Source organism: Paramormyrops kingsleyae, chromosome 21, assembly GCF_048594095.1.
Source record: "Paramormyrops kingsleyae isolate MSU_618 chromosome 21, PKINGS_0.4, whole genome shotgun sequence".
NCBI lineage: Eukaryota > Metazoa > Chordata > Actinopteri > Osteoglossiformes > Mormyridae > Paramormyrops > Paramormyrops kingsleyae.
The window spans coordinates 3848405-3861545 of record NC_132817.1 but is presented as its reverse complement, the minus strand read 5'-3'; the positions used below and the strand labels follow the sequence as shown (position 1 = coordinate 3861545).

Sequence of the window (13141 nt, the reverse complement as noted above, 5' to 3'; positions counted from 1 at the left end):
ATCTGTTTATAAGTCAGCATGCTTTGGCTGTAGTTGTATTAGGCGTGTATGTGTTTGCCGCGCACGCGATCGGAAACACCCCAGCACAGCCTCTGAGCGTGTTTTTGGTTCGTTTTTACACACAGCGCTCCTAAGCGCAAGAATCAAATATGCCTCTATTGGCCGTAGTGTGGAAGCGTGCTTTTGGGCACTGCTGTTTTTCAGCAGGTAAATAGTCAAAATTTGTGAAAGGTATCAAAATGTTGAGAATGGACATGCCTGCATGAGCCAGCAGGGGAGCTGGTGGTGTGGGGAGGGGGCACTGAGAGCAGGGTGCCCAGGTCTTGTCCTGCACCATCATCTGGATTAGGGCCTTTCCCTCTGGGAGCACAGCCGTCAAACACTCTTCTGATCTTTTTCACTGATGGCGTCCCTGAAAACGTGTGCAGGGCGATCAGGCATGCAAACCTGAGCACACGGTGACTGGGTGTTCAAGCACAAGAAAGGGGTGATTGAATAAGTTAGCAGGAGCGTAGGGTGATCAGATGTGTGGGGCATCTGTGATCGGGTGTGCAAACAGGAGCACCCTGGGTTTGCCGACACCTGCCTGACGCGATCCGGGCAGTGTTCCCGGTGCTGCCGTGCTCCGTGTTGTTGCAGAGGGATTTGTGCCCCATTCCACAGGACTCGCCTTTAATAAACACACAGTTTGTTTTGTCGTCAAAGGCCGTGCGAGACGCACGCGAGTGTGAGGCGTGTCCCCAGGCCGGGGTGCATGGCAGCCTTTCATACATAATGACTGAGGGGGTGTAATCCTCCACTACATATGTGGAGCTGCATCTGCAGTGCAGACTGAGGGCAAAGTGCATTGGGTTCGTTCTCCCCAACATGACATAGTTAAGGTATGTCCCCCCCCCCACATAGTGGCGTAAGGGTTGCCATTGATACTGTGAAAAACAAAACTGCATTTCAGTTGCAACCACACCCGTTGCATGCCAGACGGATCTCTGGAAAATGCCGGAAGCCTTTAACTCCAGGATGAGCACACCCCCCCCCCCCCCCCCCCTTACATCTGACTTAAATGTCCCCCCCTGCCCGGGAGCCTTTCGCATTAATCTCTAACCAGGCCGGAAGCCAGGAGTGCCAGCGCCCAGAAAGGTGGCGGCCTACAAGTCTAGAGGTTCTACCCGGCCGGTTCTGCACGTCGCTGCAGGCCGGCTCTGTGCTTTTGTCATTTGGGTCATTGGTTTGGCTCCGAAAGCGAGAGGCTGGGATTTCCCTCGCCGGCGGCGTGCCGCACGGGCACCGTGCGAGCGAATGGGTGCACTTTTAGTCACGCGATGGGGAATGTTTGCCAAGCCACGCGAGTATCGGTGTCACCTGACTGAAACTGCGGCCCCGCCCCCACCTATTTGCATGTCAATGCTTCCGGGGAGGGCTACCAGGAACGTCCCATGCTGACTGACGGAAATCCGCGCCGGGGGGCTCGGCCTGGGCGGGGACACCGGTAGCTTTAGTGTTGCTAACAGACTAATAAATGGAGGCTTTGTCCAATCCTGACCACCCCCCCCCCCCCAAAAGTATGTAATCATGGTTTAGACTGTGCAGCTCTGTGGGGTACATTTCTAAGCATAGCTACGCCTGGCACAGCCCAGATGCATGCAGGGACTCTTATTAATAGCTGAGCATGCGCAGGCCTACTGCGCAGCTATGAAGGGTATGGCCGGTACGGCTGTAGGTCATGTGCTTCTTTCTTGGATCGCAGATAAGAGTCCAGGGTGCCTTTCTGCAGGTGCAGCACATACCTGAGAAGTGACTGTCTGCATCCTCCCACCCCAGCATGGTGCATTTACCTGTCTTGCAGTAGAACATCTTTAACTTACCTTCTTAGTGCTACACTGTTATATTGTATGTCATTTGCACACATAAATGTGGAGTACAATAATTTTTTTTTAAATAGTGTTCTGGGGGCGAGGTGGGGGAGACGGTGTTTTTGGTTACGACAGCTTTGGCTGCTCTGGAAGCCTCCGCCACGGAGTCCATGTCCAGCCCAGGCTGCGGTCTAGACGGGGAAGCTGCACCTTCCTTTGCGGAAAGCCAGAGCGGGCCAGGAAGTTAGCCGCCTGTCTCCCCCTTGCTGTGTGTGCGTGCAGCCGTGCGTGTCGGAGTGTGCATCAGGGGCCCGTCCCTCGCAGGCTGACAGATTTCCTTTTCCGTCGATAGCCTCCTCCCCAGAGGTTGGATTCTGGCAGTGGAGCCTCGTCCCCCCTTTTGTCTACGCTGAGAGACGTCTTGGAGACTTGGTTGCGGCACGTGGTTGGCTAGTGGTGCCGCCGGCAAAGCCACAAGAAGCCGCCATGGCACTGGGGGGGGGGGAGACGAATGAGGTGGAGGCTGTCCCGCGGTTGGGATACTATCTGCATTTAGGGTGCCTTGCCAGCGTGCCCCCGCAGGGTGGGTCATGCAGGGCTTTTTTCTTCTTTTTTTTTTTTTGTTTTCCTTTCCTGTTGAAGCAACAGTGCTCTGTCTGTTAGGAGGTTTTTGTCCCTCCCCTGCCCACCCCCACTCACTCGGCCCTGCAATTCTGAAATCGAGCTCCGAGCTCCGCTCTCGCTTTCTCATGCAGGCTTGGCACTGTGCAGCTGCACTCAAAGAAACCTTCCAGACGGTGTTGTGTATTGCATTGTACCGCGAACGCGTCCGTGGCGTCGCTGTTATCGGTCCCCGTGGGAGGATACAATCGGTATGTGTTGGGGGGTGGGAGGCGCCGACATCTGCAACGTGACGCTGGTTCACACTAGGGCACGTGCACAATCTCATCAGCCCCTGGGGGGCGCTGTGTGGCTCAGGAGCCGGAATGAGACGGGCCCGTTCTCGTGGGAATCATGTTTGTGGTCATGGGGGCTGTGCATGATCATGGGGGGGGGGGGCAGACACATTCAGGCACTGCTCCTCCCTCCACCCCAAACAAAGGTGAAAGATGCCTTTGATCGCCGCCCCCATGCCTCGCCGCCGATAAGCACCACGCCCCCCAAAACAAAGGGGAGACCTGCCGAGTCGGCAGCCGCCGTGAACAAGCGTAGCTTTGAGAGATAGGTTCCTTCATGTCCGCCAGGAGTCTCTGGGGTGGCGTGCACGTGAGGGCAGGCCGCCAGCAGAGGTTCAGTGTGTTCCCAAATGAACTCACCGCAAGTTCAGACACTCTTTCCATGTGTCTGCTCCCGGCCCGGCCCCACATGGATGTCCTTCGGCCTGTACCGTGCCCCAGAACTCTGCTTGGTCCTGGATACCTGTTAACCCCTAACCCACCTTCCAGCCTCCCAGCATGCACCAGGCGGGGAGCGTGAGCGAGAGGATTGCATGTTATGGGTTGTTGTGGGTTTCTGCTGTGATTCTGCTGCAGCACGATCGGCAGCATTGCCAGGTGCCTGCTGTGCAAATGAGAGCAGTGTCCCTGAGTACAGGAACGACAGGGCAGCTGGCTGGTTTCGTGTACAATAAATGCAGCAGGCTGTCACGAGTCGATGTTAAGGCCGCAGACCGGGGAGGACAGAAGGAGGCATGGGGTTTGAACCCAGAACACGGAGCTGCTTTTGTCCTAGATGGGTTAGGGGACGACAATGTCTGGACCTCTTTAAATAACAGCCTGCTGCAAATTTCATGGTCTGGGAAGGATACTGTGGGCCCAATCAGTCTAAACACTGGAAAGTGGCTCTTTGATCTTTGGATGTGTGTGACTTTCCCTGGACAGGATGTGCGAGGAGACATAAACTTACCAGGCAGGAAGTTAGGGGGCCATCTTGCCCCCCCTGCCCCCCTCTTTTGCCAGCATTCCCCAGAAGCGGGCTGCTGACTTTGCCTAATCTGCAGTCCTGGGTGTTTTGCCCAACTTGCTATCAAAAAAAAATCAACGAAAGCCCTCTTTTTTTCTTGATTTGCTGAAGTTTCCCATCTGTGGGTCAGGCCACACAGCACGCTGGGGGGGTGGGGGTGCTGGGCGTGCGGTGGGAAGAAAATAACATGCCCCCCCCTCCGGGCGCCCACACCCTGCTGCACCGCGGCGCCATCTGCAGCGGCGACCCCGTTTCCCGCTCTCATTTGGGGGAAGGCCGTTAATTTTACGCCTCACTTACCTGCCCCGCTGTGGGTCGGGCGAGACAAACGCACACTTGTGTACTGGGAGTCACGACAGGCTGCTTTGAGCGCTGACTCAGTAGCACGTCAGAGCAACCGGGAAAATATCTGTCATTTTTTTCATCGTAAATGAAAGAGTCCTTGTATGTCACAGCCTGTGCCAGTGCTGCATGTGAGCTTATGCAGACAGCATGTCCTGCTTTAAACAGGGTAAAGATGGAACAAGGAAAAAAAAAAAAAGGAAGATCTTTCCATCTGCAAGCTGTATTCTGTATGATTTGTTTGCAGTTTGCAGAAGGTGTCAGGGCTCCAGACTAATTTTTCCAGTGGTAGGACTGGTACTAGTTGGCCACACCAGCACATGATTTGGTCACACCCTTTTTTTTAAAAAACTTTTTTACTGGCTCAGTCAGTCTATCCCTGTCTGCACCTGCACTCTCGTCATCACCTGTGTCTGTCGCGGGACCTTTCTGTGGCTCTCCCTCTCCATCAGCCTCCTCCACTTTTTTTGAAATAATCACCTATAGTCGTGTTAACACCACAGCTAAATGGATAGTTCTGTGCGTTCTATCATCAGTTCGCATATGTGTATGCATACGTGCCAATTCCACGGCTGCTGGACGGCTGGAGCATCCATGGGACGTACCGAATGCTTGTGCTGTAAAAGCTTTCCTGTGATTGGTCAGCTGCCCTTGGCTTGGCTCTCAATCTGTGTATCTCTGCGTTATAAACATATATGTTAGTAGGAGCATTAATTAAAAAATAGTAAATAGTTAATGTTCTGTTTATGTGGTTTTGTGGTGAGTGATATTGACTAAGTTTCTGATTTCCAGACCACTTGTCACTGTTTATTTCCAGTTTCTAGTGGTTATATTTGTGTGTGTGTGTGTGTTGGAGGGGGGAGTCAGTTATTTAGTGCACCCACTGACAGGTAGGGAGAGATCAACTCAGAAAAAAGCACGCTGAGCCAGTGGAGAAGAAATAAACCTTTGTAGCACACTGCGTTAGCACAGTGTGATTATCACACACACTCTCAATCAATGGTAACGGTCTGCAGCCCAGAGTGTCAGGCCAGTGATTTTGGTGTAGATGGTGACTCTCACCCGTGCTGCCTGTGAAGCCCCAGCCCCCCGTCTCCCATACTCCCATGACTACTGTGACGTCTCCGCCCGTCTGGCCCCCAGATAGCATCAGGGTCACGGGGATTACTGCTAATAAGGGTGAGCCGGGCTGATGCTTTGGAACCCGGGGCTCCGCTGCTGATACCTAAACATTGCCAGGATGTGTGCAGCAGCCAGGGGAGGGGGTGTTACGCGGCCTGTATCGTGTCTGAGAGCTCCCCCACCCGCAGTGGAGCCTCCCAGCCCATTAACCTATGGCTACTCCCCCCGCTAGCCGATCGGCTGTCCTGTTGCTAGGCAGCTAAGGGGGCCTGAGAGACTGATAAGCAATCAGCCAGCCTGGCAAAGGTCTGATGGGAACCAGGAGCCTGGTGATGGGCAACTTATTGCTGGTGTATGTGTGTGTCTGTGTGCCTGCGTGTGCATGTGCGCACATGTGTATCTGTGTTTGTGTGTGCCAGCATGTGCGTACCTGTGCACATGTGTGTTTGTGCGTGATTGTGTCCATGTGTGTCTGAATGATTGTGTGTGTGTCTCTATATGTGTCTGTGTGTGTTCCCGTGTGTGTGTACGCACATGTCCATGGGGCTCGGTGCCATGTGCCCAGATTCTTATACTTGTACCTCGCAAACTTCCCTAAATGGATGCCCTCAGCTTTCAACCCACTGGCTTCTGCATGGTGCTGTCAGCATATCCCAGAATCCCTCTGCCGGTCAGTTTGGTTTGTCGCTCAGTCAGTGGGGTGCCACTGAGGGTGCAGCTTATGGGATCACTGACGTCACATGATGCAGTGTACAGGGTAGCTGGCATCATGTGTCTCACCGGCGCCCTCTTCTGCATCCCTGAAGGAAAGACTAGACAGGTGGCCGATGATACATACTGCAGACTGCTGAAGGGTCTCCTATCTGGGGTGGTCTCCATGATGTCTGCCCTCAGCCTAGGTGGTCCTACTGGGACTTCCTTGGATAGGAACCGGGACTTCTGAAGAATTTCTGGATGTGAGTAGGGTGTGAGGTACCGGTGGAAACTGCTGCTCCTCCTCCTCCTCGTGTTCTCATGGGATCCTCGGAACATGCCGGCCTCCCGCGTCAGATCCTCCCCCCACCCCGCAGCAAGGCCTGGATTTGTCAGAACTCCCGGAATGAGGAGCGCTCTGGGTCCCCGGAAAGAATTTGGCTCAGCTCCAAAGCCTGAAGTCACATGAGCAGAAATATGAGGTTTGCTCTCTGCTTCCAGTAAGGAGTCTGCACATTAGCTGATGGCCGCTGCGTCTGGCTCTGCACTCGTGTGAACTGACACCAGTCACCGTCTGTAGTAGCACCTTGAATCACCCAGGACTGGCTACGTGGGCAGTGTCCTTCTAGGAGGTTTGAACTCTATGGCCCTGTGGGGTGTGAGTTCAGAGTCATTCCGGCTGCGGAGCGTCTGGTCTAACGTGTGTGACCGCCTGACTCGCTCAGCTGCGCGCCTCGACCTTCAGGGCTCACTTAAGCGCTCTCTCGGGGCTGAGTCTGGCCATGCCTGCGCTGCGCTGACGCAAGCCGCCCCGTGACTGGCGCCAGGTCCCTGGCCCCTACGATTTGGCCCCGCCCACCCATGTTAGTCTGGCTGCGCTGGAAACTTCACTGGTGTCTGAATGCAAGCCTGACACAGATGGGCACGCTCAGTTTGAACCTTGCTTTCCCACAGAGCAGTTCCTTGCCTTTGTTGTGAAGGAAACACCACAGAGGATGTATATTAATAACAAGCTGCTGGCTCCTTTGTAGTACAATCATCTCCTCTCTTCCGGTGAGTCCCTGATGCCCTCCTGACTGCCCTTCCTCTTCCGCCAGCACTTCGGCCCAGACGCATCTTTAATCATGAGGGTCCCCCGGATGCGTGTGGGGGGACTGTCACCATGACTAAGGCGGCCACCTGACGTCACCCAGCAGCGGTGGCGGTCTGGGGGCCCCCTTCGGCCGGCCCGCCTGAATTGCTCTGCGTCCTGTTCCCTCTCTCCAGTCTGGCTGCGTGCACTATTTATAGCCTTTGGGAGGAATGTGAATGTGCATTGTCTGTAAATGCATAGTGGGCTGGGCTGGGGAGGGCTGGGATGGGGAGGGCTGGGCCCCCGCACATGTGTCCCCGACCTTTCCAGAAGCGTCCAGACCAACTTGGGCCTTGGATTTATCTGAACTACACCCTTGACCCCCCCCCCCCCCCCCCCACAGTGTTATCTCCCAACTGCCAAGGTGGCATTAGTAGCAGACGCTTTGCTGGAATAAACCACCCCCCCCCCCCAAGGCAATCACGTGTGTCATTTGCTGTCTCCAGGGTAACAGCGCTAACCATTCACAGCTCACAGCAGATTTACTCTGCCGGGTCCACGGCTCGGTGACGCGGGTGGTGAACTTTAAAACGTCAGAATGCCGTTTGCAAGGCGGCACCACCGGCATTGGTGTGGAGTTGCTATGGTGATTCTGGGAAGCCGAAACCATTCCCTTTGCATTGTGATGATTTGTCATTATCATGTTCTATCACTAGCCGCCCCTGTCCATTAGGGGGCAGTGCTGTGAGGCTGGCAGAGTGTGCTGGCCTTGGGCCCACTCGGCCGTGAACCCAGTGCACATGTCTGGCCGGATGAGTCAGCCCGCTGCCCGGCTGGGCCTGTCACCGCGTCACCTTTGCTGTGTACATGGCATGACTCAGCACAAAGCATGCGGCCACCGGCTCGTTACCATTGGCTGGAGCAGTAAGGCGAGGCAGAGAGCGCCCCCTCCAGGCAGGTCCTGCCTTTTCAGAGCAACAGGATGAATGACAGGTTCGCAAGTCCGGCATGTTCTGTACTTAATTCTAAGAGCTTGACGACTCCATCCTGGTGCTGCTGTGTATCCTGGTGCTGTGGCACGCAGGGAATGTTTGGGTGGTGTGTAGTCCGGCAGGTTAGAACCCTGTGGCTGTGATCTGTACGTTGCTAGTTCACATCCCGAAAAAATGTTTATTTCAATGGCTGCCTGGGGGTTTTGGTCATGTGTCTTCAAAGCCGCCCTGTCTTGTTTTGCAGGGGTGACTCCGATCCAACATACCAGAGACTTCAGGTGACTTCACAGTGCTGAAGGAGGGTACGTGCCAGCTCAGTTCTCTCCCCACCTTTCCCAGCATTTCCAGCTGGCTATCGCTGACCCCAGCTGTGTCTCCTTCTGGGCAGGTCGTGTGCTCAGCCAGCATGTCGTCCAAAGGGCCCAGCTCCAACAACATTGCCCACGCACGGAGGGCCGTTCAGCAGCTGAGGATAGAGGCCAACATCGAACGGATCAAGGTGAGGGTCCCGTCACCCACCTCGCCAGGCTGCATACGTTCTGGGAGGCGATCAAAGGCCGTCTTCCGAGAACACTGAGAACATCCTGGTACTGATGAACAGCAGCCCAGAAAGGTCTTCTGGGAAGCGTAGTTCTCCCCCGGCTAATAGCCTGTGATTCCCCCCCAGGTGTCCAAAGCCTCCGCGGACCTGATGCGCTACTGTGGGGAGCACGCCAAGTACGACCCGCTGCTCATGGGAATACCTGCTTCAGAAAACCCCTTTAAGGACAAAAAACCCTGCACTATACTGTAATGAGACGCCTCTCCTGCATTTTATGTCATTTTTTTATTTTATCATCAGCAATCTGATTAAAAGAATACTCTAATCTTCCCCATACTTAACAAATAAATATCCCGGTTAAATTGCAGCTAGAGTGCCACCCCCCCCTTTATCCCCTGCATTCACACTTGTCGGAATGAGGGAAGATCCACAGATTATTCTGGAAGCAATTATCACGGAAGGGATGAGTAATGAGTGCTGGTTTGGGAGGAACGTTTGAAAAACCGAGGCCTTTGATGTCTAGTGACATAAACGTTTATGTAGGCAATTACCGCAGCTCCTACTCTTAGGGGAGGGTTTCCAGGTAAAGAAATGAACAGTTGGTAAGTGGTAGCAGTACGCTGTAACGAGCACACCCCCACGAGAGGCCTGCTTTGGTAAGGAAGGCCTGTGTGACCATAAGTTACGGGGGTGATCTGTCGGGTCAAAAGGTCGCTTCCCACTAGTAAACGCCTCAAGATGTTATGTTTGTGTAAAGTGGGGCGTTTAATCGTGCGTACGCTGGAAATCCTGACCCCTTCCTAAGCTGTGACCTTCAGAGTCAGGCTAGACACAGTCTGAATGGAGATGTCTGGCTGTCCAGATGTCCGTTTCTTTCTTTTAAATAATCCAACAAAGCCTAAGGGTTTGCAGACAAAACAGTAAAAATTAAGCCTGGGGCCATTAATGAAATCAAATTTCAACAGATAGCAGTTGATCTCGCAGGAGAACCCCCCCCCCTCCTCCCCGAAAGTTAACGAACATGAACCTCATGTGTGGAAGGAGTGTAACAGCTGACCCAGAAGGTGTCCTCCTTCTAAGTTATTTGGCTGCTTTTTTCAGATTTTCCTTCTCAACCACTAAACCTTTATTTGTTATTTCCAATGTACTTTCTTTTTAAAATGTGATCAGGACACTACTTATCGCTGTATTCAGTCCTCCTGATGGAAACTGTTCACTGTATTAATATGTCATTTCTTTCCAGGAGAGCCTGTAGGCTGCCTGTTTAACGATGCTGACCTGCGTTGGGAACGTTTTGAATTGCTGTATGGAAACGTAACATACATTCTGTGCTCCTGATACCTGCTTTTAGAACTTGTTCCACGTCTAGCTTAGCTGATCTAACCAGCGTTGTGTGTGGTTTTCCGAAAGGCAGGTTGACCTTAACCCTTTAAATGCAGATGCCTTACAGAGTTATGAAGGATAACTTTGCTATCAGTTTGTTAATAACTGATGTCTTCTATGTGTGCCATCTCGTGTACAGTTCGTTCTGGATATACCGAAACAACCCGAATGTCTGATTGTATTTCACGCCCAGCGCTCTAAGCCGCTCTGGTCCCCAGCATCCTTGATGCCCAGGGGGTCCTGGCTTGGTGTTTAGGAGGTGTTTTGTCTCCTCTCCACGGCTCAGAATTCCCCCATGAGACGGGGCGTATTAACGTTTTGATGTTTACAGTCGTATTCAGCTTCTGACCACTGATGACAAGCCCTGCCGCCAATTTCATGTGATCTGACCACCTTTCCGATGGCCTTACTATCGCCGTGCGTCGTCCTCCTTGAACCCGGCCCGTGCGGAGTGGCCCTCGATCACAGCGACGTAGACCCAGCAGCATCAAAGCCACGTGCGCCGCATGTTTTTAAAGCGCCATCTTTATGATGCTCCACGTTGCTGTAGTCATTCCTGGAATTAGGCAGCAGTTTCACGAAACTCCACTGTGCTCTGGGGGTGGGGGAGGGGTGAATCTGTATTTGTTTATCAAATGAAAGAAAAAAAAAATTGCATTTTTTGCCAAGTCTACTCTTGTAAGTGGTGGATTTAAACCTTTTTTAGATATTAGGTTTTTCTTAATTATAAAGTCTAGAAACATTTTTCTGGTACTGTACAAGTGGAATTTGCTCTTACTTTATTAAACATAAATCTGTTGCAATTGTTTATATTGTGTGTGTTTGTGTGTACATGTGTATGTGTGTGTGTGTGTTTCAGGCTCAGTTATCTGTGAGCTGGAGTGCAGCACGGACTGCAAACAGGAAGTGATGTAATATTAGCTGCGTCGATTAGCACTATCTGGCACGTTGTGGGGGGCTGTGTAACACGAGCAGTGAGTGACGTTCTGCTGGCAGTGCTGGGGTGGGTGGTGCCCTTTGTTCACCTGGCTTGTGAAAAGCTGCTGCCATGTCGACCCAGAGAGCTCCGGGCAATTCTCTGCAGCCCCTCCCATCCCTGCCCCGGAGCCTGCTTCACCTTCCACTTCCCCCCCATCGCTGGGCCAAACGAAACAACTTCACCTTTTACCGTTTTCACCGCCCAAAGCCACCCTTTACACCTTGTGACCTGCCAGCTTACACATTAATGGTCCTGCCAACTGTTTCTGGTGTGATATCTCTTCAAGGTTATGATGCGGGGAAGTATATATATGGTCATATATGGTGTCATTGAGATAAGAAAATTGTTTCATGGGGAAAGGGAGCAGCGAATGACGTCACGCATGCCTAACTCCTTTAAGGAAGCCCAGGGAGCGCGGCTCTGCCAAGCCCGTAATCCCGTGTCCGGTTGATGTGGCTGGGAAGCTCTCCGTGTTACACCACCAGCCCAGAGGCCGAGGTTCAAGGGGTCCCTAGGGTGGTGCGTGTCTGCTGGCCATCGTGTGTCTGACCCCTGCACACTTTCGTGGCGCTGCAGGAGCGGTGGACGAGCTCGTGCCCCGTAGGACTCCTGACCTGCGGAGTCAGCCAGCATGTCGCCTACGCTGTCTCGGGGAGAACAGGACGCCTTTTGTGCCGCGCCGGCTGGCTCTTCCTGTTAGTGTTGATGGCTTGCCCTGACACATTTACAGAACCACCCCCCCCGCCAAAGGTTTTCCAGTTATTTTGCTGGCAGTTGACTTTCCTGCCTGTACATAGTGTTCTGCAAAGGGACACATTTAATGTCTCACCAGTAAACACTATCTGAATGACATTAGTTGGCGAAATAGCAGGTGTGTTTATCTTCAGTGGCCTGCGTGCCTGGCGTTCTTACAGGCCACCTGATTTACAGGCAGGCAGTTAGGGAAACGACCTGCGGGTAATTCCTCTCCTGAGCTGGGGTTCGATACTGTGTGACTTGTATGGGTGCCGGATGAACAAGCAGCCGTTTTTTCATCGGAGGAACCTTACCTGTAGTTGGCCGATGGGTCGAGGCACATGAAAGTGCGTGTGTGTGTGCGTGCGTGCGTATGTGCGTGTGTGGGTGTGTGTGTGTGTATGTGTGTGTGTGTGTGTGTGGGTGGGTGGGTGGGTGTGTATGTGTGTGTGTGTGTGCGTGTGTGTGTGTGTGTGTGTGTGTGTGTGGGTGGGAGGGTGGGGGGGGGTAGATAAGCACTTTCCGTCCAAAGTCCGCTTTGTGGAATTCCTCAACTCTGCCCTTGTGAGCGACCGCCACCCAGCCCGGATTGGGTTGGGTCTGGTGCTTCTGAACTTCATCCTTGATCGTACCGCCACCCAAATTTTTTGGACCGGATGGTAGCAGTTGCAGTTTTTTTTTCTTTCCAGCTCAACAAACATCACTTGCAAGGAGCTTTTGAAGCGTCACACTGCTGTTTTTCAGAGTGGCCTGTTTGAATCTGCTTACTGGGCATTACTCATCCTCACATGTGTGCTCCTTCACATCCGCCGCCGTCTCTGAGGGCCTGTTTGCGTGATTGAGTTCCGGGTGGAGCCGCGGGCTATTCGCCCAGCCCGGCTGCGTCACACCCACCCACGCGACGCGAGGCATCACCGCTCGGGTATGCGCTGACACCGGAGGAACTATTGATGGCCCCCCAGCATAGACCACGGGTCACTAACGAGCGGCATAAATCACGATCTGTGAGTGGGGCCCGACCTTTTGAGGCTGGCTTCCGGATCGTTCTCTGCTGGGCTGCACAGCCTTGACTCAGCCAGTGTTTTATGTGCTGCCACCTTTCATCAGGACCGCCAGCCCACCTCACAAAGGGTCCGATGTGGGAGGGGGGATGTGTGTCAGCCGGAGTCGTTTTTGAATCAGCCCCACCGCCCCGGACTCTGTGGGCTCACGCTAGGGGTTTATTTATGGCTCGGCAACAGTCAGCAGCTCCCCGATGGGTGGGTGGGTGGGGGCTGCTTTCTAAAAATAGCTGCGGCAGGAATTCTGGCTTCCACTCTGATGGAGGGGAGCTATTTTGGGAAACGGTCAGGCGCTGGGTGGCGGCCCAGCCCAAGGTCTGCAGCCTCTGCTCTCTAAGCTGGAAGAGGACAGAGCGTTTGGAGATATAGAAGGTTACGACACACCCAGATATGGCCAGTGCTAGGGGTC

The 13141-nt window shown here is 53.4% G+C and overlaps 1 protein-coding gene across 4 annotated transcripts in view; it reads left to right on the top strand.

Moving 5' to 3' along the window:
- Positions 1-10765, top strand: part of gng12a (guanine nucleotide binding protein (G protein), gamma 12a) — a 31509-nt gene extending 20744 nt beyond the window's left edge. For all 4 annotated transcript variants that reach the window (XM_023816667.2, XM_072704271.1, XM_023816668.2 and 1 more), the window contains 3 exons: positions 8278-8335; positions 8422-8532; positions 8701-10765. In XM_023816667.2, coding sequence (XP_023672435.1) covers positions 8440-8532; positions 8701-8826 — 219 coding nt within the window. In that variant the 5' untranslated portion in view covers positions 8278-8335; positions 8422-8439 and the 3' untranslated portion in view covers positions 8827-10765. The remainder of the gene's footprint in view (positions 1-8277; positions 8336-8421; positions 8533-8700) is intronic.
- The last annotated feature ends 2376 nt before the right edge of the window (positions 10766-13141 follow it).